The sequence below is a fragment of the Drosophila sulfurigaster genome, chromosome 2L, assembly GCF_023558435.1.
Source record: "Drosophila sulfurigaster albostrigata strain 15112-1811.04 chromosome 2L, ASM2355843v2, whole genome shotgun sequence".
Taxonomy (NCBI): Eukaryota; Metazoa; Arthropoda; class Insecta; order Diptera; family Drosophilidae; genus Drosophila; species Drosophila sulfurigaster.
In genome coordinates, this window is record NC_084881.1 from 21,318,980 (window position 1) to 21,344,578 (window position 25,599).

The 25,599-nt window shown below is 37.6% G+C and overlaps 4 protein-coding genes across 4 annotated transcripts; 2 read left to right on the forward strand and 2 right to left on the reverse strand.

The window, feature by feature from the left end:
• Nucleotides 1–4,219: 4,219 nt before the first annotated feature.
• LOC133848115 (uncharacterized) lies at nt 4,220–5,687 on the reverse strand. The gene is made up of 3 exons (XM_062283513.1): nt 5,561–5,687; nt 5,338–5,499; nt 4,220–4,428 (listed from the first exon to the last, which is right to left on the reverse strand). The coding sequence occupies exons 1-3, from the start codon at nt 5,619–5,621 to the stop codon at nt 4,220–4,222; spliced, it is 432 nt and encodes a 143-aa protein (XP_062139497.1). The 5' UTR covers nt 5,622–5,687.
• A 5,797-nt stretch (nt 5,688–11,484) lies between these two features.
• Nucleotides 11,485–13,287, reverse strand: LOC133841704 (uncharacterized). Its single transcript, XM_062274386.1, has 3 exons — nt 12,072–13,287; nt 11,799–12,008; nt 11,485–11,743 (listed from the first exon to the last, which is right to left on the reverse strand). Exons 1-3 carry the CDS (start codon nt 13,161–13,163, stop codon nt 11,624–11,626), a joined length of 1,422 nt encoding a protein of 473 aa, XP_062130370.1. The 5' UTR covers nt 13,164–13,287; the 3' UTR covers nt 11,485–11,623.
• A 313-nt stretch (nt 13,288–13,600) lies between these two features.
• Nucleotides 13,601–16,182, forward strand: LOC133841697 (uncharacterized). The gene is made up of 5 exons (XM_062274373.1): nt 13,601–13,898; nt 13,966–14,735; nt 14,805–15,344; nt 15,419–15,574; nt 15,642–16,182. Exons 1-5 carry the CDS (start codon nt 13,616–13,618, stop codon nt 16,077–16,079), a joined length of 2,187 nt encoding a protein of 728 aa, XP_062130357.1. The 5' UTR covers nt 13,601–13,615; the 3' UTR covers nt 16,080–16,182.
• A 2,621-nt stretch (nt 16,183–18,803) lies between these two features.
• Nucleotides 18,804–21,785, forward strand: LOC133844257 (uncharacterized). Its single transcript, XM_062278172.1, has 2 exons — nt 18,804–20,166; nt 20,803–21,785. Exons 1-2 carry the CDS (start codon nt 19,086–19,088, stop codon nt 21,582–21,584), a joined length of 1,863 nt encoding a protein of 620 aa, XP_062134156.1. The 5' UTR covers nt 18,804–19,085; the 3' UTR covers nt 21,585–21,785.
• Nucleotides 21,786–25,599: the final 3,814 nt, after the last annotated feature.

A 25,599-nucleotide genomic window follows, 5' to 3' on the forward strand; every position in this document is an offset into this window, starting at 1 on the left:
TTGTGTTATATAATAGGTAATGTTATCATAGCGAACGGTGAATGGCAAAAGTTGAATAAAAGTTTTGCTTTAATGCGAGCATAAATTAAATTACTTTTTTAGAGCTTAGCCATAGGGAAATGCTCCAAGCCGACGAAGGTAAATTGAATGAAGAAGTAAACCGCGAACTTTTTGTTTTGTTAGCTAACACAAAATAAACTCCAAGTTTGCAGGATTTTGTCTCAAAGAAAATCTGTTTAATTAGTTTACATAGTTATTTCGTAATTTCCTCATTCTAAGTGATTATATTCACATACGATTTTGATATATATGACTAAAAAATAAATTACACATTAAGCTGTTAAAGTTTGCAGCTTTGCCCTAAGAACTTATCTTACTTTTGGTATCAGTTAGGGGCTGTCCATATATTACGTAATCACGTTTTCTGCGATTTTTGACCCCCTCCCCCCTGGTAATCAAATGTAATCAATTGATGAACACCCTCCCCCCCTAACAATGATTACGTAATCACAAAAAAAGAAAAATATGAAAATTTGTTCTTTTAATCTGTATTTTCAAAAGAAGATTCCAGCCAATCTTTAATATTTTTTTATGATTGGAAGTTGGCTTGTTAAAATCTCTTTATATCCGCAGGTATCATCTTAGTCTTCGTCGTCTACATAGTCCTCGTCAAGCCATGCGAGGTTTTCACATCCTTCGTATGACTGAATTACTAGGCATTCTCCGTCCAGCCACACGGTAAAAGGGTTTCTTTGATTTCCAATCGAAGCTTACAGCTACATTTATATGAATTATTGCATTCGGTACTTATCGACAGATTAATCGGCGCTAAACCAATTTTTGAATAAATACTTTTAACAACAAAATTTTTATAATATGATTACGTAATCATTGTCCAAGAACCCTCCCTCCCCATGTAATCAAACATAATCATTTCCTTGACCCCCTCCCACCCCCTAAGTGATTACGTAATATATGGACAGCCCCATAGCACAATTGTCTCTTTAATCAAAACACAAATCTCAAAAAATATGACTCAAGCTTCTATGTGGCTAGATTAAAGTAAGCGGCTGGTTAAAAATAATAATTTACATTAGACCACGGATTGTGCACTTAAGATGGGTCCTAAAACTTACGGATTTCCACAGTCTGTTGCATGCAGCCTGTAGCATTGTCAACTATTATTACAATATATTGTAATAAAAGAAGTTCCAAATTTCCCAACTTTTTTTTTGGTATTCTAAATATTGACGCACCCTAACTTAGTCATCTCACTATCTGCATTTTGCTTATCACTGTCTTCGAAAAGCTCTTGCAAAAGCTCGGCTTACCATGCGGTGCAGTGGAGTATAGTCGAAGTGAAGCGAGCTTAGCAGAAAAGAAAACGCAATTTGACAGAGCAGACGTATTATTGTCTCTCGGCCACCGAATTTTATAATCCCACGTGAATCTGCAAATTATATAATCTGGCAGAGGAAAATACCAGATTAACCCCAAGCGAGAATATATGTGAGAATAGACGTGTATATACAAATATATATATATACATATATAGTGCAGTGCAAAATTCGTTAATTAATACAGGTATGAAGTGGAAATAATTGTGAGTGTAGTTTATAACCATACATATCTCTCCAATACAGGCATAGAATCCCCAGAAATTCGGCTCATCGAGTTCGGCACTGGCGGATGGTAGCCTCTGTGGGTCACTATTGGTCCATTTAACCTCTATTACAACTATAGAGCGCCGTGGACCCTAGTGAACAACTATATATTGGGTGCACAAATTTGGTCGGAGATCACAACAAGGTTGGTTGCTCAGCGGAACACCAAAGATTCTGATTCTGACCGTCCCCGACATACACCCAAGATCACGGCCAAGTTTGATTTGAATATTAACGGAGCACATACAGGCGCATACGCCTGAAAACCAAGAATACACTGGATGAGTAGTGCGTACAACAAAAGTACCAAATCCACAATGCAACAACAATAAGTTAATTTATATTGTATCAATCATTCCTCATTGTGCTATAATTTGCTGAGAAGCGACACGACTTACATCGTCTGTGTCTTCTAGTTATTTGTATTAAATTTGTAAACATAAAATTAATAATTCTGATGGAAAATTGTTGAGGCATACTCGTGGATACAACAAAATGAAATAGTTCTAATTTTTGGTACATTTATATTAATTATCTGTATATTTTCTCATGTAGTACATTATCAACACAACATTATCATCGTCACTCATCTTCGTCATGGTACCACGACCGTAAGAAAACGACATTTAAGTTAACTTAAACAAAGTAGAAGTTACGAAAGGTAACCTTAATGATACAAATGATTTTATAAATGTGCCTAATTATTAATCGAATGAAATTATCCCGAGTACGTCTCAGACTTGAATTAATTTTGTAAATATTGGTAATCATATCACATATGTATATAACAAACGGAGTATCATGAATTCTTTTATAATTAAAAATTCACATGAAGTGATTAATGAAATATATATAAATAATAATGTTTTGCTAATTTTGCTTAATATGGTCTGTCGAGTAAACGTAGGGAAAATGTCGAATATATAGAAAACTTAAATATGAATTAAAGTAGGGGTAACTTATAAAAAAAATCGAAAGTTACCATGGTCGGGAGGGTAGAGATGAGGAACTTAACATCTGGATTCCTCTACTAGGTAATTCTTAGAAGGAAACTCCACTGAAGCGTGTGTCGGCGCGAAATCTCTTTTGTTCTGCATTTTATTTTCTATTAAGCTTCTTTTTGTGTATATTATTGTACATTCCGTTTGCGTATTAACTATTTGCATGTGTTAGCGTAGCCGCAAGTGATCGAGTGAGGAAGAACCCCGACCAATCCGACGAGCTAGAACCGAGCATAGGAAGAATACGCAACCTACCAAGCTCGATCACGGGCAATCAGTGCCTTCTAAAGCCTGATAAGGTTTTGGTACACTACATACCCTGCTCGTTGCCAAAGTAACAGCTACGCACAATCACAGACTCTGCAAAATGAACTAAAAAAAGATGATAATTTACTTACATCGATATCGAATCGCTAATTTGAGAATAAAACATGTCGTTTTAAACGGCGAGTGATGTTTGTTTTCAATGTATGTTACATATTTGCAATTTAAATTTTATGTAATTAACTATGCGGACAAAAAATTCGTTATATATTTGCACATCGAAAATGGATCTTTAATCAAAACACAAATCTCCAAAAATTCGGCTCAAGTTGAAGGGCGGTGGCTTAAGCTTCATAAGTAATTAAAATATTAGTTTGTGTTAAAACTTACGGGGTTGTACAGTCAGCTTCAAGCAGCCTGTGGCATTGCCAAATTCCAAAAAATAATAAATTCTATTGCAGTCTATTAAATTATTCGCATTAGCCTCAAAGTTCACCCCGAAATTGCCATTGAAAGTCGAGTTATAGCAATGGATGGCATAGCCTATTAACAAATTTCAGATATTCAGCAAAATGTTGAATGCACTTTTCGTGCTAGCCAACACTGCCAGAATGGTTAGACACAACAGATTCCTTACACTGAACACCATTTTCGAACTTAAGAGTTTTCATCAGCTTGCTTGTTCATTCATACGGATCGCACTCGTATTCACACTCACACTCATACTCGCACTCAAAGGCATACTCAAAAGCTCGACATTATTATTCATCCTTGTTGAGTACATTCTACTTGTTGTTTTGTTTTTGTTTTCAATTCGCTTGGCTGAGATTAGAATCAAAACCAATTTTAACATTATTTTGGGAGATGTTAGAAAATTTTTGTTTTATTTACGTTTTTATTTCTTACAATGATACCGATGTTTTTATATAGCACATTGATATTACTATAATTATTGTAAATTTGAAAACCAACTAATAAATATGAGTTTAGATTTTATCTTATATTCTAGATAGAATTTATAGCACACACATTTGGAAGAATATGACAGACGCCGGCACAAAGCTTTGACACTCTATGCCTACTTTTATAAACATGCAGGAGCTGGAGCTTTAATTAAGGTCTAACATTTAAAGCTAAACAACAAAGAAGTCTTGAGAATATGTTAAAAAAAATTGTAGTTCAGTTTAAACGAAACTTGAACTTTGTAAATTTATTATTCAAATTTATAAATTGCTTTTGAATTTGGTACTTAAGCTGTTTTAATAAGTAGAAACAGAATAAATCATGATTTTAAGGAGCAAACAAATGGACTACACCTAAGAAAAGGATTATTGCTCCAGCAATGGGAGCCAAGGAACCGGATCCATTGCAGCTATCCTCGGTGCACACATCGCAGGCCAAAGTGTAACCTGTCATCCTCTCCATTACGGACAACTCGCAGCCCTGTTTGTTGCTTACATCGCCAAAGTAGCAGTCATATCTAGTTCTCTGCTGTATCACTTAATTGAAAATACAAAATTTATGTGAATACTGTTCAGAACGTAAAGCTGTTGGCACATAAAGTACGTTAGTATTACTTTATATTAATTTAATTAAGTTAATCACATTAAATATCTCAAATAAAATTGATATGGGCGAATGAATGGCAATTAGTCAAAATGAATGTATATATATACATAGATATGTGCTTAAATTATTTACAAAAGATTTCTTAATATAATATTTAGGGGTCATTTAAATATAAAAGTTTGAGTTACTATGATAATTATATTTTTATGTTTATATTAGCTTTCGTGAAATCAAGGATGTTCGCATTGTTGGAGTAAGATGTGTAGGACAGAAAAGAGAGTGGGAATTGATTTCGAAAGAATTTAGCACGTAAGAAAATTAAAGATGTACAGTCTAATAGTACATCTTTCTAAAGTTATTGGTGTATTGTTTAAGCTTAAAGATTTGATTAGCTTTATAGATAGCAATGAATGAATTAATTAATTCTTCTGTAGTAACTGCGAAAGAAGTTGAATGAAGAGTTTTGCATCCGTCTGTGTATATAAATGTATAGTTGGGTAGACTTGCTTTGATATTAGCAAAGTGTTTTTTAATGATTATGTCGGTGGTTTGTTGGGTTGAACGGTAAGAGAGGTCTGTGTTTATTATGCCCAGAAAGTGTTTAAATGCCCACGAAGAATCTTTGGAGTGGTTGTGGGAGGCTGGTGCGAATTTAATGTCTAAGGAGGCTGTCATTACCATACCGATCTTTGTTAATTGAAATGGTTTATTGTTTAATTTTTTTAGCTCTTATGAGTAGAGGTGAGTCTTTAGCAGAGTATATATTATTGATATGGTTATTTTAATAATAATAATTTAGATAACTGTTTGAGCAATTAAGATGAGTTCTTAAGACTTACTTGAAGCATACTGTAACTTCATACAGCCTGTGGCTTTTCCAACTTTAAAAAGTTCGCTAAGGTGATCAGGAGGTGTAACGGTACTGCAGTCTATCAATTTACTCGGATTTCTCTTGCAGTCATTGTAAAACGTGTCGCACCTATAGCAATGGATGGCATAGCCTATAAGCAAAAGTTTAATATTCAGTAAAACGATGAATGCACTTTCCGAGATATATCGTACCCGTGCTAGCCAAGACTGTCAGAATGGTTAGACACAACAGATTCCTTACAAAGGACACCATTTTTGAAATACACAAAACGGGAATGCTTCGACTGAAAAAATAATTCACGAAACGTTGTCGATCTAAACGAACAAGCGACTGCTAGCGATCTTGATGGCTTCAGAGTTTTTATTAGTTCGCTCCATATTGCATACGCTTTCCTGTTTTTAGAATCGTGTGTTACGCATACTAAAGCCCATATATGATTTTGTCAAAACCACATTGTAATATTTTTATAAGAAAAATATTAAAATTAAATATTGACACTGTATGTATATATATATAGGCATAATATATTATGCTGTTATATATTATTTTAATACTTTACTTTATTAAATGTTGCGGAATAGCAGCACAAAAAAATTATTTTTATATGAAATTATTCACTCTACCAAAATAAATAATAAATAAATATATTTACACATACAGTTGGATCTTTAATCAAAACACACATTTCTAAAAATACGAAAAATAAAAATAGTTGATAAGCGGCGACCCAAGTCAACAAGTAATTTAATTATTGGATGGTTCAATTATAATAATTTAGATGAATCCACGAATTGTGCAATTAAGATGGGGTCTTTAAACTTACAGATTTCCACAGTGTACTTCATGCAGCCTGTAGCATTGCCAACTTTGACATCTTGGCTAAGGTCAGGATGAGGTGCAACGTTACTGCAGTCAGTCAAATAGCCTTTAAATTCTGGGCGCACTGAGAATGTAATATGGTGTTGCAATAATAGCAATTGATGGCATAGCCTATAAGAATATTCAGATATTCAATGAAATGTTGAATGCACTTTGGGAGATCTTTCTTACCCGTGCTAAGCAAAACTGTCAGAATGACTAGACACAACAGATTCCTTACACTGAACACCATTTTCGAATATACATACAAATGTTGCGACTGAGAAAAATATTCACGGAACGTTGTCGATCTACACGAACGAGTGGCTCGCTTGTTCAACCACACGCATCGCAATTTCCTGAGTTTAGAATCTTACCTAATTGTGATTTTGTCAAAACTACGTTGCCCTATTTACTTGCGTTATCATTTCATTCGATGAGGCCGATCGCAAGAACTTTTTTTACAAAAGAATAAAACAAAATGGAATTTTGATGTGTGTAAAATCTCATTGGTATTCATTTTTAAAATCTGTTTTATTTTGTGTTTTAAAAAAATCAATTAATAAAATGTTTTTTACGAGGCTATAGGATCAGGTAAATAAACTATTGGATAAAACGCAATAATAACAGTGTAATTAATTTAATTTAAATAAGTGATCTTGCCATTGTTTTCTTTATAAAAATTGAAAGAACAACATATAAATATGAGTTTAGATATTACCTTAATACACATATGAAAAGAGATGGCAGATGCCAGCACTTGTCCACTTTGAATAACAGCATCAAATTAGCTAAAGAGAGCACAACAAACTCGATAAACATATATAAGTTTGGGTGAGTGCTTTCAAAATTTAATTTTAAAATTTCGAAATTGTTTATCAATTTGACACTTTAGTTGCTTTAATGAGATTTTAAATTCAGACGCAATAATATAAAAAGGATTCCTTTAATTTATGAATATTTGAGGAATGACGCGTACGTTTATTACAGAGAAGAAGACGAGAGAATCTTCAATGCAACTCTTAAGCCAACCAACGAGCCACACCTAAGAACAGGATTATTACACCAGCAAAGGGAGCCACTGAGGCGGAACCATTGCAGCCATCCTTGGTGCAGATATCGCAAGTCAATGTCTTGGCCTCGTTAAGGGTTGTAAACAACTGGCATCCTTCCTTGTTGCTCACATTGCCAAAATAACAGGATCACTCAATTAAAGGAAAACTGGGCTCTGAAACGAATTCTAAAGAAAACTGTTAATAAATTTACATCGAAAGTGTTTTTTCGCTAATTTGAACTCAAACAACACGAAATGACTTGACAAATCCCAATTTTACATTATCTACATATAACAAATGTAACATATATGTATATGCAAATTAAAATTTATGTGCTGTTCAGTAACTTAAACTATGCGGACATAAAGTGCGTTAGTATTACGAAGCAGAAAATTAAATATGGTTTTATAATTATTTTGATTATACATATGAATAATTCCCTACAACAATTATATCGTATTAGTCATTTGCTTTAAAATTCTAAATTAAAACGCAAGTACCACAGCAAGTCGAAACTTGCATGAACTATAGAATCATCAACATATTTAATGGATGTCAACTAGAAAATTGTATATAAATAAATATTTGAACATAGGGGGCTGTCCATATATTACGTAATCACGTTTTCTGCGATTTTTGACCCCCTCCCCCCCCTGGTAATCAAAAGTAATCAATTGATGAACACCCTCCCCCCCTAACAATGATTACGTAATCACAAAAAAAGAAAAATATGAAAATTTGTTCTTTTAATCTGTATTTTCAAAAGAAGATTCCAGCCAATCTTTAATATTTTTTTATGATTGGAAGTTGGCTTGTTAAAATCTCTTTATATCCGCAGGTATCATCTTAGTCTTCGTCGTCTACATAGTCCTCGTCAAGCCATGCGAGGTCTTCACATCCTTCGTATGACTGAATTACTAGGCATTCTCCGTCCAGCCACACGGTAAAAGGGTTTCTTTGATTTCCAATCGAAGCTTACAGCTACATTTATATGAATTATTGCATTCGGTAATTATCGACAGATTAATCGGCGCTAAACCAATTTTTGAATAAATACTTTTAACAACAAAATTTTTATAAAATGATTACGTAATCATTGTCCAAGAACCCTCCCTCCCCATGTAATCAAACATAATCATTTCCTTGACCCCCTCCCACCCCCTAAGTGATTACGTAATATATGGAATTATCTTGCATATTTGACACTGACTGCACCGTTTAGTTCCCAGGATTGTCGCAGCCTTCACATTGGCGGTATTAAAGCTTTTGGCTGCCTTTCACAAAGCGTTTTGTTAGGATAGCCAAAGGACTTCGATACAAAGCCATGCTAGAAGGCAAGTGTCACTTGAAGGCATTTCTGCTTGTTGTTTTTACTCGCTTTGCAATTCGAGCAATGCAGCCAAGTTTTCAGCGACTCATTCTTGCTCCTTTTTCATTGAGTCTTTCCTTGGAGAGTTTTCTTTTCTCTTCACTTTTTTCGCTTTTTTTTTTTTGGTATGTGTGTGATGTTCGTTCTTTTACAGTGCGCTTTCAATTTGTGTGTACATAAATTTCGAAATGGACTTCTCATGTTTTGGAGTCGCGACACAATGCAGAAAAAGAAAGCATAAGAGAAAAAGAAAGAGAGGGACGAAAAATGAAATGGTGTGCGGAAACAAGGAACCATGACGGCCAGCTTGGAGCAACTACAACTACAACAACTGGCAGATAGTGTTGCGAAAAAGCAACTGCATAAATAACCAAGCCAACAAAAACAAAGAAAACAAAAGGTTTTGGCATAAACAAAAAACGCCAATCGAAAGTCGCGATTCGAGTTCGTCCTTGTCGCAATGCCAAAATTTACGACTTTTACGGAATATTTCCACGCATAAATTTAGCGAGTTAAAAAATTCTCGAAATAAGCAAAAGCAAAATATGTAGAGTATGAAAATTCCGTTTGTTATATCGCATTTCTTGCATTTGTTTTAATTGGAAAACTTAAAGCATTTCCATTTGAAAAGGCGACACACTTTCGTTCGTTGGCAACACAACACTACACAACACACAGAACAACATCAAGCTGGGCAATTTGATTGTGTGGCGATTTCCGCCTTCAATGGACCGTAAAATTACAGCAAGCTAGAGTAAGAGAGAGAGAGAGGGGGGGAAGGCCAAATGGTGGCTCATGTAAATGTTGATAACAATAAAAGTCAAAAGCGAGTGCAAAAGTTCAAGTTAAAGTCTAATTTCATCGAAACGTTCTGCTTGAATGCGAAGGGCACTTCTTTCAACTTTTTGGGTGTGCACATTATATGTTATACATATAGTAGAGTTGTAAGCGACGCTTGAAAGCGTTTCTTTAATGCAGTTCTCACACTTGGCAACTCACTTAGAAGACAGGCAGCGGGAGAGGCGCGTTTCAAGCGTGACAAAAACAATTTCAATAACAAATTCTATATAATATGAGCATTCGAAAGTGTGTGAAGGTGTCTAATGAAATCAGCTAAGAAAAATGTAAACTTCACTGGAAATTATATCACATTTTATGAGAAAGTATACTAGCAATAAATAATATATTTATTTAAATAAAAGCATTAAATATCACATATAAATATATCGAATATTTTTTTAGTAAATTTTATTTTTTCTATTTATGAATATGTTAACAGTTTACCGCAAACTCAGTTTTGCTTAAATATTCCATTTGATGTTCCGACTTATTGAAGACCGTCTTTGCTAATGATATAGCAATCCATCCAATATTGTTAATTTTATGGATAACCGAAGTGAAATCTATCAGAGCATGAAATGCAATTACCACAGATTATATAGCAATTTGTAAAGCACATTCATGTACGAATGTATTTCTATAATGATGATGATAATATTAATAATAATGATGAAAGGGAAAAAAGTGGCTGAAAGCAAAATGTCATTTATTTATTTGGATGCTCTGTCACTTGTTTGGCGATTTCTGTCAATGCCATTTAAGGATTTGGTTAAAAGGATGTGTGTTTTCCCCCTCTTACTCTCTCTCTCTGTCTCCATGTCGCATGCCCCATTTGTGTATTAAATTGCCTCTTAGTGGCGATTCTAGACGCTTGTAATGTTAAGCCCAGCATATGTGTGTATGTGATCCGGCGTCATCATTACCATTTTCTCTCATCGTCACACACACACACAAACACACACACACACAGAGAGCCTTACATGTCTTTATGACTTTTCTCGCAAATGATAAGAAAAGTTTTTCTAGCATAAACCGAGCGCATCCCCCACTCACTCTCCCATCGAAAAGTACGAGATGTCCATGTCAAAACATATGGCATATTGCCAGGCAAAACATTTAATGGTCTGCAAAATGGCCAGGACTAAGCAGCTGGGAGAGTGAGAGAAGAGGAATATGAGGACATTAAAAGTTGCTTAACCTTCATTAGGCGCCCTATTCCTCCAACTGGCAGTGAAATGAAATTTAATATGTGTCATGGCTTGGGACACGGCTTCGGGTTTGCGCAATAAACGCGGCTGTCAGTGAAGCTTAATATCCCATTTGTGCATGGTTGGCATTGCCATCGCCAGGCTGCACTGCATCCTAATGATATGCTCGAAAAAATTACGAATCACCGCAAAAAAAACGTTGGCAAAACAAAGAGACAGACAAACTGCGAAATAGATATAGAAAAAAAAAGCGCATAAGCTTTCCGTGTAGCTTTAATCAGCGCAAAAGGGCAACACTGTCGAGTGTTGGCTGCTAGCAGCCAAACTCAATTTCCCCAACTTGTTTCACGCCACGTTGGAGCTGTCTACTTTGCTCTCCTCGGGTTGGTCGCCCAACTTCCTGTTTGCTGGCTACAGCTGCAAAACGCGTTAATGCGGCGACATGGCATTATCCTTTTACTGGCTGCCTGTTCCTTGACTGCCATTCTGATAATCGAATTTGCTCAAACAACCGAGCGGCATAAGTTTGCCAAGAAAGCAGCCGAAGCAACAGAAGCAGCAGCTGGAGTAAGAAAAAAAATATGTGTAAACTTACCAAAGATAACAGCGCAATGCACAGACTGCACTTTAACAATTAAGAAGTGCAAATAATGGATAAATACTCCTGGGCCCTTAACAGCTCTTTGTATTGAAAGCACTTGCAAGCTTTGGTAAAGTATATTAAAGTATAAGCTTTTATATGCACTTTTTTGAACCTATTAAAAGCTTAAGAAAAAGTACAGACGTTAATATTCAGAAAACTTCATTAACGCAGTGGCCACAACAGACAATTAATAGAAAATATAATCAGTAGTAAAATTGCTTATTCAAAATTACTGCTGAACTTTAAAGCTCCCTAAAAAGAAGTTTATAATCAAATTTACATTAGTTAGACGATGATCTAATGCTTGTTGATTTTAAACCTCTCCTTTTGAAGCTTTGAAGTCTTCGATTACCTTGAACTTTCTTCGCACGTCGCTTTGGATTCTCAACCTTTGGCACAATCTGCAAATAAAACTTAGCTAAGCTATATGAAATCCTAGTTGAATGACTATCTTACAAGAGCGTCAAGTAATGCCTCTCTTTGAGCACTAAGCAGCTCCTGAACTTCTTTGACACGTCTTTGCATAAACTCAATTTCCTCTTCCCTCATCCTTTGCTCATCCTTAACTTTATTTACTTGAATGCGCATACTAACATTCTGGTTGTCCCACTCAGCGGAATCATTGGCGAGCTTAGTATTGGAAATGTTTAAACGAGCCCCATAATTCTGCGGAAATAAGTTGAAAATTTAGCAGTTTATTCGATGACACGGTGATCACGTTTCATTAACCTCGATGATCATTGCATAAACAAACGCTACTTGTGTTGTTGTTTGTTGATTGCTTTGCATTTCCTCTTCGAGATCTTTGCGCTGCTTGAGAAGCGCCTCAATTGGCTGACGGTCCTTTTGGATCTGCATCTTCGTCAGGGCAGCAAAATAGTCTCTCACATAACGCCATTCAATAGGTATTCGCAATTGAATTTCTGTGTGCCGCTTCTTGCAATCCTTGACCACTTTTGCTCTGTGTCGACCCCACCAGGCATTAGCGATTTTACGCGAATTTTCGATGACACTCTCGAATGCCTTCTTTGTCGACGTTAGTGTTTTGTCTAGTTCTACTCCAAAATTGATCAATTGCTGTTGATCCCAAATGGCAGACATCATTCTCTGATAGCCCCGGTCGAGAAATGTTTGTGTGTAGAAGAACTTATAGTAGCGTACAATCTCCTTGATGTCAACACTAAGTTTAACCCAATTCAGCATTTCCTCGCTATAATTCATTTGAAGTACATCTAAATACACAGAGTCGGGGAGAGCGCATCGCTTGAAATATCCATCCAATGACCAGCCAAATAAATCATATGGCAAACTATGCAAATCAATTTGTCCCCAATCCACTGAGATTCTTCCCATGATGCGAAACCGATTGATGGCCCGCGAGAACATGAAATATAACGAGGATCGCTTCAGCGATTCCAACAGCTCTTCATAGAGACGTGTGTTGCCCGACACGATGCTCAACAACAGCGATGAGCCATACAGTGTTGGTCGAGGATGCAGCAGATGTCGCGATGAGACACTTCGGAATTGTGATGTTGATTGATGATTTAAGATGCCGCTCAGAGTCATGCTAGCAGAATATCTCGATGGCCACGTGTATATCGTTTCTGGTGTTGACGTCGAATCTGAGCTCAATTCAGATGGAAACTTTTCATAGTCGGGCAGATCCACTTCCTTGAACAATTTCTGCAGAAACGTATCACGACAGACGCCAGGATCAATGTTTGATTTTATGGGCATCAAAAGGTTATAACGCCGCTTGACTTCTTGCTTTTTTTCTGGCTGAGTCATCTTCCAAACATCTGTTAATTGCGTGCCCATGTTTGTTCGAACTGTAAAACAAACCCAATCAACAAAAACCAATTAACCAAAAAACGTAAAGCAATGTGTCTGTCTTAGAACAAAAAAATAATGTAGTAATTAAGAACAACAAATAATAAAAGTGGCAAAAATGTCAACTCAAAACAAAACAGCTTTTATTTATATTTGTTCAAGGTAATTTTAATTTATTCCTCAAATTATGCTCTTAAGACCCGAACATCTGCAAAACGACTAACAAGTTGTGTTGTTGATCTCAAATTGCTGACACACTTTTATTTAAAGAGCAATGAATGAAATTAAAAATAATATTTAGAGCTATGCAATAGAAGCCAACTTCTCAAATTGGATTAAAAAATATAAGTTCTAAAAAGATCCCGGTGAATTTATATAATTTTGCAATCGTGGATAATGCATTGTTAATGGATTTGAGAATGCAATTATCGCATTTGGATATGGTTGGTTATGCGTTACGAAATCACCACTATATAAAGGACAGTACAGGTTCGATTCAGGCCAGTAGTGATCAGGAGATCGTAATGGACTTCTTACTCCATCTAGCGCTTTTGGCGCTCTACGCTGTCGGTTTAGAGGCCCAAGGGCTATCGTTACGTTGTCAAAGTCAAAAGCGTTCAGTGCTAAAACAGCAGGAGCTCATCAAGAGAACAATCTTAAGATATCAATTGCAAGTTGATACTATCAGCACGCAATGCCATATCACTATACCGAATATTATAGGTGAATGATACTATTTATTGTGGCATCATACAGTTAATTAACTGTTTTTGTTGTTTTTTTTTTGTAGGGGAATCTTTTACAATTATCAGCTATCCACACCATCCAATTGAACCAATTAATCCAATATTTATTCCTCCAACAATTCACCCAATACCAATACCTCCTAAGGAGCCCGATCCACCAATAGATCTTTTACCGCCTCCACAACCTCCAGTTTATCCAGATGTTCAACTTCCTATTGATTACACAAATGTTTGTGGATTTGGCATCAGTATTACGACCTGTATTCAACAGTTATACCCTCCTGCTGAAAAGATCATCGTCGATCCTCCTCCCTTCGTCGATCCTCCTCCCGTCGTCGATCCTCCTCCCTTCGTCGATCCTCCACCCGTCGTCGATCCTCCTCCCGTCGTCGATCCTCCTCCCATCGTCGAGCCACCTCCCGTCGTCGAGCCTCCTCCCGCCGTCATTCCTCCTCCAGCCGTCATTCCTCCTCCCGTCGTCGAGCCTCCTCCCGTCGTCGAGCTTCCTCCCGCCGTCATTCCTCCTCCCGTCGTCATTCCTCCTCCCGCCGTCATTCCTCCTCCCGTCGTCATTCCTCCTCCCGTCGTTCCTCCTCCCCATGTCGTTCCTCTTCCCGTCGTTCCTCCTCCCGTCGTTCCTCTTCCCGTCTTTCCTCCTCCCGTCTTTCCTACCGTCATCTATCCCCCCGACGTCATTAATCCCCCCATCGATGTCGGTCCTCCCAGTGTAGTCGATCCTCCCGTCAACCCCCCTGTCCCACATGAACATGAGCTCACACCAGTTGACATTGTAGAAGATGCCACGTTGACAACGGTAAGTTACATTCTGGCAATAAGAAATTCAGTATAGAACTACAAGTGTTGTTATGCGATCTTCTGCTAGATAACAATGATCTCGAAATATGGATATCCAGCGGAAACGCATTATGTAACCACATACGACAGTTATATACTGTGCTTGCATCGGATACCTCGCGTGGGTGCTCCACCGGTCCTGCTAGTCCATGGCCTAATGTCCAGTTCGGCGATTTGGGTGGAAATGGGCCCATCACAAGGTTTAGCCTACAAACTGTACCAGCAAGGCTATGATGTCTGGATGCTGAATACACGTGGCAATATTTACTCAAGGGATCACAAGAATGTCAACATTAAGCCGTCAGAGTATTGGGACTTCTCGTTCCATGAAATAGGCGTTTACGATTTGCCAGCGGCAATTGATATGATCATCTCAACGACGTCGCAGCCAAAGATCCAATACATTGGACATTCGCAGGGCAGCACAGCGTTCTTTGTGCTGTGCAGTGAGTTGCCGCATTACAACGATAAAATTGCTCTCATGCAGGCGTTGTCACCAACGGTTTACGTGCAGAACACCAAGAGTCCCGTGCTTAAGTTTTTGAGTCTCTTCAAGGGCAAATATGGCGTAAGTTGATTAATGTTACTTATCATTTATACGTTTCATTCTACTCATTTTTAAAATTTTTTCCTTTTTGTTAGGTGCTTCTCAATTTGATGGGTGGTCTGGAGATCCAGAAGGACAACACTTTGATACAACAGTTCCGTAACCACATCTGCGCAGCAGATTCGAGCAGCGACATCTGCAAGGTCTTTGAGTTTGTGCTGTGCGGCTTTGGCTGGACAGAGTTCAACCCGGTGAGTGCTGAGTTGTCTTATCTACAACTGTACTGTGCAATAGCTTATCATTCATTCTCTGTTTTAGAACATGACAAACGTGGTTGTAGGACACACCGGTCAGGGCGCCTCAAGTGTTCAGGTCTATCATTATGCATACATGATGAATTCCCAAAAATTCACTCGCTTTAACAAGGCGGCCCTTCATAATCAAGTCGCCTACGAAAACCCGGCAGCCGCCTACAATCTGACTAGAGTTTCATGTAAGGTGGCATTGCATTATTCCGAGGACGATTGGCTCGCTGGCAAACAGGATGTTCAACTGCTGAGACAAAGAATACCCAACTGTATCGACAATGCGTACATTCTTCAGCGAGGTTTCAGCCATTATGACTACATGATCTCACGCAATGTGAATCGACTCGTTTATGGTCGTGTCCTTAACAATTGCCATGCGAATAAGTATGTGGTTCCTTTGAATCAGATTCCGAGTTCCTATGGATCATATTACCAATATGGAAAGTAGTTATACTAAAAACTAAAATATTCTATGGTGTCGGGTTTTGATTTTTATTTTTGTAAATGCTTATATTGTATTTTTAATAAACTGGTTATGGTCTTACATTGTACACATATATTGTTAATATTAATAAATATATTCCACAAAGTCGATGCTGGTTTATATCGTCTATCGAAGCAAATTTCTGTTCTCGGATTCCTCCTAAAAAACAAAGGAAAAAAATAGTTAAAAGTATTTTACACTTTGCAAGTGTGCACCACGAGGCAGCAGAACAGGAAAAGTTGATCGTGGCATGAAAAAAATCAACAAGAAGAGAGTAAAATATAATAATTGAAATAATATAATTAATTATATTGAAAATATTAGTAAGATATCTTCAGTCAAGTGAGGCATCCTCTACCTTTTTATCTGCCCAAAGTTATAATAATAATAGCTGAAAATATAGTAGAACTCATAGTGAAAAATATAAAAGCCATAAAAAACATTTCAGTGAATTTTCTGTAGCTTCTTAAAGTATAATTTTCACAATTTGCCCAAAGCACACATTTTGCTGTAGCGGCAGCGGCTAAAGGCTGCTGGATTTTATAAACGAAATTCTTGGTAGAAAAATCAATGCACATAAGGATTTGCATATTTGAGAAAGCAAGAAGCAGGCGTTTCATAAATTAAACACGCATACAGCACGCATATTTACATGCCGCAAGGCTCAGTTTTAAATTAAGTTTGCAATTGAAATGGCGCGAAAAGTGAAGGACCAAGACAAGAGCAACGCGACGTCATGGCTGATGTTCTGACTTTAAATTGCTCACGTGTGTGACACAATTTGGGGACAGCACCCCCCGTCTACCGTCTCCCGTCCTCCGTCCCGCTCCCACCAAACCCTTGGGGCTGTGACAACGACAGTGGCGGAAACGGAAGTGCAAAATGTGAAAAATGTGCGCAGTGCGAACAAAGAAGTTGACTGTGAAGTGAGAGAGAATGGTGGCAACGTAGCGCGCTTAACAGCTGACACGTACGCGCTGCCACGCCCCATCCGCCCACTACTGTGAAAGACCGCGGGGCAAACAATTTGGCAAGCCGACACAATTCAACATGCACACACACACACACGTACCCACGCACACCCCAACTCCCAGTTGAACTTCAACTACAACCAAGCAGCCGTCATACATATGTAGGCTTCAGCGCCATCTCTCCATCTGCGACTACAACTGCTGCTACAGCTTCTGCTTCTGCTCCTACTCCTGCTTTCCGGCTACGATTCGGGCTATCAACGTCACGGGTCTTGCCATAAGCCTCAACTGCCATGCGTACGTGTGTTATTTAATGCTTATCTTTATCCTTTTCCCATTAGTGTTATTGATGTTGGCAGTCGTCGTTTCAATCCCCATACATTCTCCCTTACTCTCTCGCTGGCTGGCTCGCTTTGTGGCACCTGTGTGCTTGGCGCGGTGCCTCGATAAACCTGGCCGGCAGCTAAACGCTGACAATTGATGCCAGAAGATGTGAAACGAAAGAAGCGCCACAAAAACCTGGCACAAAATCACGCGCTAAACATTATTTTAATGCCCCCAGGCAAGTCACATATGTAGTCTCTGCATGTATCTCTCGCTCATTCCTTCGCCTTTGTCTGCCACACACTCTATAAAGCAGTTTGTCGGAAATATTTAAAGCTCTGTCTCATCGCTGTATTTCCGTTTATTCAGCCCTCGCAAGAGGCCTCTTGGGACAATTCTGCCTGGCAGCCCTGAGACATCAACTGACATTTATAAATGCTGAACTTGCCGTCAGGAATTGAGCTAAGCAGCGGGTGGTGGCCTTGAAGCTGCCACAGGAGAAGCCTTTCGAATTCAAATGATGCTAAATTATGGCGCCAGCTGCTCCGTAATGAAAAAAGCAAACTGAATAAATGCCGGGATAAGCCAAGGGCGTAAAGTGATTCACAGATATCTAAGGTGAAATATCTGACAGTCGAGACATAAAATATTCCGTTAAGGTTCTGTAAATTTACAGCAAGCAATCTATTCAATTATATTAGACTACAACATGAATTGACAGACTAAGATACATTTAATATAAATAAAATCAATAGCAATTCGAATACTTTGAGAAATAAACTATTATAAAGCTGTTAATTATTAGCCATAAAAATTCTCACTTAAATGTTAAGGAAATGTTTCCGTTAGGAAATATATCGTATACTTAATATTTTAAATATATGTATACCTAAAGTTTTGTTAAAAGTCTAATGGTACTTTTAATAACTTGTTTTATTCAAACTTATTCAGAATCCAAAAATTAGTATCCACGCTCTCTAGCACATCGACATTCTCTACTCTTTCAGATTTCTTGCAACGTCATCTCTTTTGACAACACTCATACGTATAGCAGCACTATTGCCATCTCATTCTAGAGATATTCAAAAGGATAGCATTTGTGGAACGTTAGACAACCCTAGTACAACTTTAATTGATTCATTAAATTTACAAATTTTAACTCTGTTAAATAATTAAGACGATCATTTGACATTTCACATTTGAAATTTAAAAATATATAAAATTTTAAATTTAATTCTTGACCAAGTGGATAAAAAAATCTAACCGGAAATTATCAAAATCAACTCTGGATGAAAGTAAGGTTGCATCTTGATAACATAGGCTTTTGACAGCAGACAAATAAAAAGTTAAGTCATGCAATAGAAATGAAATAAGAGAATCAGAGACAGCTCTGATATATACATCGCGTGGACGTGTTTTATTATGTATTTTTCAATTGGTGAAACAGCTTTTCACACAATTTTAAACACCAATTCCAAACAAATTCAAATGTATTGTTAGATGTTAAGCGGTTGAACCGATTCGCGCGGCCCCTTGAAAAGTGTGTGATTCGACGTCCTCGAGTTCTTTATTTTCTATGTGAAGTGTTCTCAAAAGTCGTCCAGAGATCCGCAAAACCAAGAACAAAAATAAAAAATAACAATCGTCAAAAAATTTATCATTAAACAATACGAATATGTTAGCACGGAAATACGAATTGAGTCCACGTGTGCCGCCCGTGCACGAGAGGATTGCTCTGCAGTGTGCCAAGAACATCTGCAAACTGGCCGCAGCTCTGCCCAAGCCACGCACTCTCACCGGACATCTGCCGGTGCTTGTGGAGCTGCGCGCTCAAGGTGAGCCCAACACTGTCTATCGCTATCAGGTGAATTTGCCGCCCAGCAGAACCGAAAATGATCATCTCATGCAAACCGATGAGGCCAAGGCGTTGAGCAATAAATTGCACTTACCTTGCCTCGTCCATGATCATCACTTCGATCCAAATGCTTCTCCGCTGGCAGGTAACACTCCTCTGGAGGATCCACCGCAGCTAGTCATGGTGCAGGAGAGCGTGCATGTGGTGTCCAATCAAGCCAACGACGATGGCAACAATTACAATGTCTCTACGTTCCAGAACAATGGCTATGCCATTGGAGCAACCAAAACAGCCCATGATCATTTCATGGCCACGCTGCACGAACAGCAGCCGAGTCCGTTGCAGTTCACCATGCTCTGGGCCAAGCACAACTATGACTATGATGAGCAACAGCTGCAACTGCAGTACGCACAGCCATTGCTGATGGTCCCGGTCGATATGTTGCCGACACAACTCCATGTGCAACCGCCGAAAGGAATTGATCAACTTCCGCTGCAGCCAAGGCAGCTGAATGGCTACAAACCGACTTCATCGCGCAAGTCCTCTAAGCCAATGCCGAATAATTCCAGCAGGTTGATCTTTCAGCCACAGCCGCAATCACAACCACAATCAGCCAGTTGTAACTTCGGCTTCGTTTCACCTCAGCAGTTGAATGCATCGCCGAGTTTGTACTCTTCAAGTGCTGCTCGCAACATTAATTTAGTGATTGAGCCAGGCGAACATAATGGAAAGGTCTCTTGTGATCCTCAGCAGCAACAGCAGCATATGAGTGGCGATCAGATACGTTCCATCTGTCGCCAATTGACCCGTGTGCTTGAGCTTGGGCACCCATTTGAGAAGCGTCAGCAACTGGAGCAGAATCATACATTAACCGATCAACAAAAATACAAGCGCATTTTTGGTAAGTCAACAAATCGATTTAGTTATTTCACCATAATCTACTAGATAAATTGAAATTTATTTAAATTGTATAAACTTTACAAAAGTCTTCCTGCATTCCCATATTTTTACTAGTGTTCGCAAACGAACAAAAATTACATATTCAGTGAATATTATTCACTAAAGCGAACGAACTGAATAAGTTCCCCTTAGCCTTTTTTTTTTGTTCAGTTGTTCAATTCGGTTCTTTTTTTCGTTCTAGCTCAGTGGTTAAACTAAGTTAGTTAGTTAGTTCGTTCATTTAATTACTTTCTCTATTGATATTTGCTAGATTTAAAAGTTTTAAATTTTAACATAGTATGTGAAATATTAAAAATATATATATTAAGAATTATACGTTTTAAAAATTATGTTGGTCTTAAGTGTGCTACAAAAATCTAGCAAAATCGTAATGAGAAATCACATCATAAGACTAAACGAAGAACAGATACCATCGATCGTATCTGTTCTTCGTTTATCGATAAAACGATATTGAGAGCAAAATCGAACGGACAAAAAGTTCGATCAAGTTCGCTAGTTAACGAGTGAACTAATTCTCTTATACTAGACTAATTATTAAATTCCCTTTCATTTTCTCCTTCGTTTTCTTTCTTTTTAGATTCCTTGGTGACAACACAGATGCCACCTGAGCTTTCATCCTTATTCCGCTGGGACTGCTGCCATCTGTGCCACACGGCAATGCGCACAGTGCGCAACGCCCTGGATCATTACATGTCTAGGTCGCACCAGCGTCGCGTTGACTCTTGGCTCATACGCCGTAGCTTCGCAAAGGGTCACAATTTATCGGAGGATATGTTGCGACACTTGCGCAGCTCCGGCCCGGTTGTCTTGCACTGCGATCTCTGTGATCTGAAGCTGACATCGGCGATACATGCACGTCAGCATTTCGACGGACGTCGGCATCGGCTCGTGGAGCGCCACATTAGTAAGCCCAACGGTGAGGGCTACTACGACAAGGCGGGACACTGGGTGCGCACCAATAACAAGTGGCTGGCGTGCAAGGTTTGCGATGTCATTGTCACCTCGGAGCCTCAGCTGGCCATACACATGGCCGGAGTGCGTCATCGCAAACGAGAACGTACCCCGGGACCGTTTTCATTGGCGGAGCCATACAATGGCAATCATATGTATCGCATTCATCCAAATGGTTTGCTGTCGCCCCTTAATCCAAGTGGCAATTTCGTGTATGCCAAGCCCGAGATACGCAAATTTAATGATCCCAATGCCACCTATTATTGTGGAGTATGCAACATTACGTTGAATCACATCAAGTCGGTCAAACAGCATGAGAATGGGCGCACGCATAACAAGAAACTGGGGAAGATGTCGCGATCGCCACAAGTGTTTCTCAATGCGTCTGCATCCTCTCGAGCCCTATGATCTGATCAACATCATCATATACGATATGGAATTAAATACGTTGCAGCTACAGTAAAAGCCAAGCCCAACAACTTCTGGTGCCGGGTCGTGCATAGTGCCATATTGTTAACAATTTATTTTTGAAATACATTACTTTTTCATATGTTTCATATGTCTAACCATATTTCGTATAATAAATATAATTATATATATATTGTAAAAGCCATTTGAAAAGTAACGCTTAAAGCAATTAATTTGAAGTTGCACATAAAAACAATTGCATACTTTTGTGCTGCTTTGAAAATGTTGCAGCTAGGCGGCTTTTGAACATCGGTTTTAATTGTTCATATCTTATATTAACTATTAAAATTAGTTAATATATTTAAATAATTTCCATGGCATTCTTTACTAAACTTATTTGAATCAAAAATTCTTGTTACGCTTTCGTCTTACATTTTCAATATTGTGTAAAAACTATTGCATAATTTTAAGCTGCAAAATGTTGCTAAGCTCATGCTGCGTGTATTAGCAGCATGTTGCCAGCGGCAGACTGTGAAACAAACTATTAACACTTGAAATAGTTGATATTTAATTAAACGACACTCATTTGACATCAAACGTTCTAACACTTTGGTCGCATTAATGAGGCACAGAACTTGCCGCCTCGCTGCATACTCTCTCAATCTCTTTGTCTGCTCTTCTGTCTGGCTTCTTTGCTTTTAATTGCTCTAGCTGCTTATGCAGCGACACGTTGTTCAGGCAACGCGAACTGTTTGGATAGCCTGCAATTTGCCACTTACCATTTGCCATTTACCATTGCCATTTTGCCTGGTTGTCCAGACGAAAATCGCATAAAATGTGTCCAGGAATCGTTTGCGATGTGTCGAGACAGTGCGAGGACCATAAAAACAGAGTTATCTCTGGGTAAATATCAAATAGGGGACTCCCCTCCCTCCCCACACACACACACAAATGATGTCAGTCAGGCTGCGGTGTCTAGACAAAACATGGCATTAAATAAATAAATAAATCGCAGCAGCAAGTACGAGAATGAGAACAACAATAACAAACAACGCAGCGCAGCGCAGCGCACATCGACAAACCACAAAAACGGAAGCGACTCTTGCACCCAAAATTTATGGCCATCATTCTGGGCGAGTGTGAAGAAAAAACTGCTGCTGCACATGCCGCCAATGAAGGTCAATAACAGGGCGTTGAGCGTGTGAAATTGTGGGCGTGTCCCAGTCAGCCTAGTCAGCTGCAACAGACTGCATATATGTTATATCGTATGCACGTATGTGTGTATCGGTAGCAACATGCCGAGTACTATATGTTTATCTGACCGTCTGTCTGATTGTCGCTTCGGGCTGCTGTCGAAGCTTGTTCGAGGGGGAGGCGGAGTAGTCGGGTCAAAGCATGTTTTCGCATAAATTAAACTTCTTATCGGGTATAAAACATTTGACGCCATTGTTGCAGCAGCTAGGAAATGTATTCGCACACATTCACATACACATATGCAGTAAACAGGCAAAAGAGCAACAGACACTGCAACAACAACAACAACAGCAATAACAATATCAATAAAAGAGCAAAAGAAAAATGTCGCAAAATAAATAAATACGAAGGAAATGACAGTTTATCGATGATATAGTTAATGATATTGCCAATGCTGCCAAAGTGAATGCATAGCAAAGCACATACATCATTCCAGGCTTATGTACTTCACATTGCAGGCTTAAAGTGTGGCTTTAACCATGCCATTAAAAGCAAAAGCTCAATGAGGTTCAGTTGTGTAAATTAAGTGTGAAAATAATTAAATAATGATGCAGCAATATAAATTATTTAAAGCGTCACTCGCGTTTTTAGTTTTTGGTTTATCAAAGCCTTAAATTAAAATAAATATACATTTACTTTAAGGTAAACTTTATACATATATGTTCTTTAAGTTGCCACTAAGTTATTAATTTATTTGAGCTTAAATTATAAATATATATGATTCCTAAAAATCAAAAATACTTAGTTTGTTTTCAAGGCATTACTCGCGTTCTTAGCTTATAATTTATTAATTATAAATATACATATATTTTGAAGAACATTTTATTTAAATTACTTAAAGCTGAGCTGAAAATGAAATTAAAATAGGAATTTTTATTTATTTCAATTTAAGGCAAACTTTATTTAAATTATTAAAAACATCATCAAATTGCTTTGTTTTTAATTTATCTGAGCTTAAATTTAATTGTAACTATGCATTTATTTTAAGGCAAACTTCAATAAAATCGCATTGCCAAATGCCTCGAAAATTTGTATTTGACTGAGCATTAAATTTATTATAAATATAAATTCATTTTAAGTTAAGCTTTAGCTCTTCACAATGTGCTTTGTAACATCCTGTGTGTAACATCCAAACATCCAAAATATATGTTAAGCATTTAATTTTTGAACTGAAATTTACTGTTAATTGCCGCCCAATTATCCTGCCGTATGAATTTTGCCAAAATTTGCATTTATTTCTATTGGCAAAGTCGTCCTTATGTCACAAGCCCAACTGAAGCGTTGAGTTTGTTTACAACTGTGTAAACAAATTAATTATGCAACTCTCTCTCACTCTCTGGTTGTGGATGTGGATGTGGTGATGCTTTCTGGGGTTGCTTTTTAGCATTTGGCAAAATGGTCGCTTGACGCGCTCAGGCCGAAGAAAATTTATGCGTGGCAAACCAAAACACATCCTCCAGGCGCACCACGCGCTGCTTGCCACAAACTGCTCATTTGCATGCCCCACAGCCATCGAAATGGATACACAGTTACACAGATACAAATGCAGCGGCTGCATTTGTAAATGTAATTAACATAATTTTGGCACAACATTCACTCAGCCATAATTTGCAGCTAATTTTCGTACAACTTTTTGTGGCACAGTGGCGCTTGCTCTCGTTGTTGTTGTTATTGTTTAATGTGCCTGCTACATAATGATAATAATTTCAATTTACCTTTTTCCATTTCTTTATATATATGTATGTAGGTTTTTTATACTATTCGTGTCGGAGTTTATGACGCATTATGTGATCTCGAAATGGCTGTCAGCTGTCTAAACTTGTCTAATAAACATTTCTTTTCACTCTCACTATTTGCATGCCGTCTTTATCGCGACGCTTTATAGCGGCTAAGCCAATTATGAGTCTATAATATATTATACCTACTTACATACTTTGTCTCCATATATACATATATATGTATGTAGTAGGGTGTGTTTTTCGGGTTGGGGGTCCCAAAACCAAAATAAAGGTTTAAAGCGTGTGAATTGTTTGTTTTGCAAAATATTATATAAAATGCTTTTAACGTTTTTAATTGTTACGTCTTAGCCATGTTTCAGATTGTCGCTGTTTTTGTTGTTGTCTGTTTTTTGTGTGTCACCTGAACGTGTTTGGCCTGCCAAGTACTTGACTCAAAATTATACATTTGAGTACTAAACCGTTTTAACGGCAACCCGTGAAAGTCGTTCATTCACAATTGCTTTGTACATTAGAATTTGGTTTGGGGCAAAAGTTCAAATGCGTTTAGCAGCAATTAACGATTAAACAGGTTCAGCTTAGTTCAGTTTAATTGTAAAGTAATTGCATAACTATGAAGTTAATGGCAAATGAATGTAAACATAAATAATGCCATGAGCTTTTTCAACGTAGTTAGTTCATACTATTTATACACAATAAGTAGTTAATTAATTTAATATATATTAGCATATTATTTAACAAGATGAATGTTTTTTTTTTTATTAATTTCTATTTGCATTATGCAAACTGTTTTTTTTTGCTACTTTTTAAATTTATTTATTATCGTACTCTTTAAACAAAATGTATTTGATTTCATTTACTATATTTGTATTTGTATTTTACAAACTTTTTTTTTAATCTTATTTATTCGTTTGTATAATGCAAAGTGTTTTTTTTTTTTAATTTTATAAATTACTTTTTTAGTTACATTTCAACCAAATGCATTTTATTTCATTTATTTATATTTGTAGTTTTCAAACTGTTTG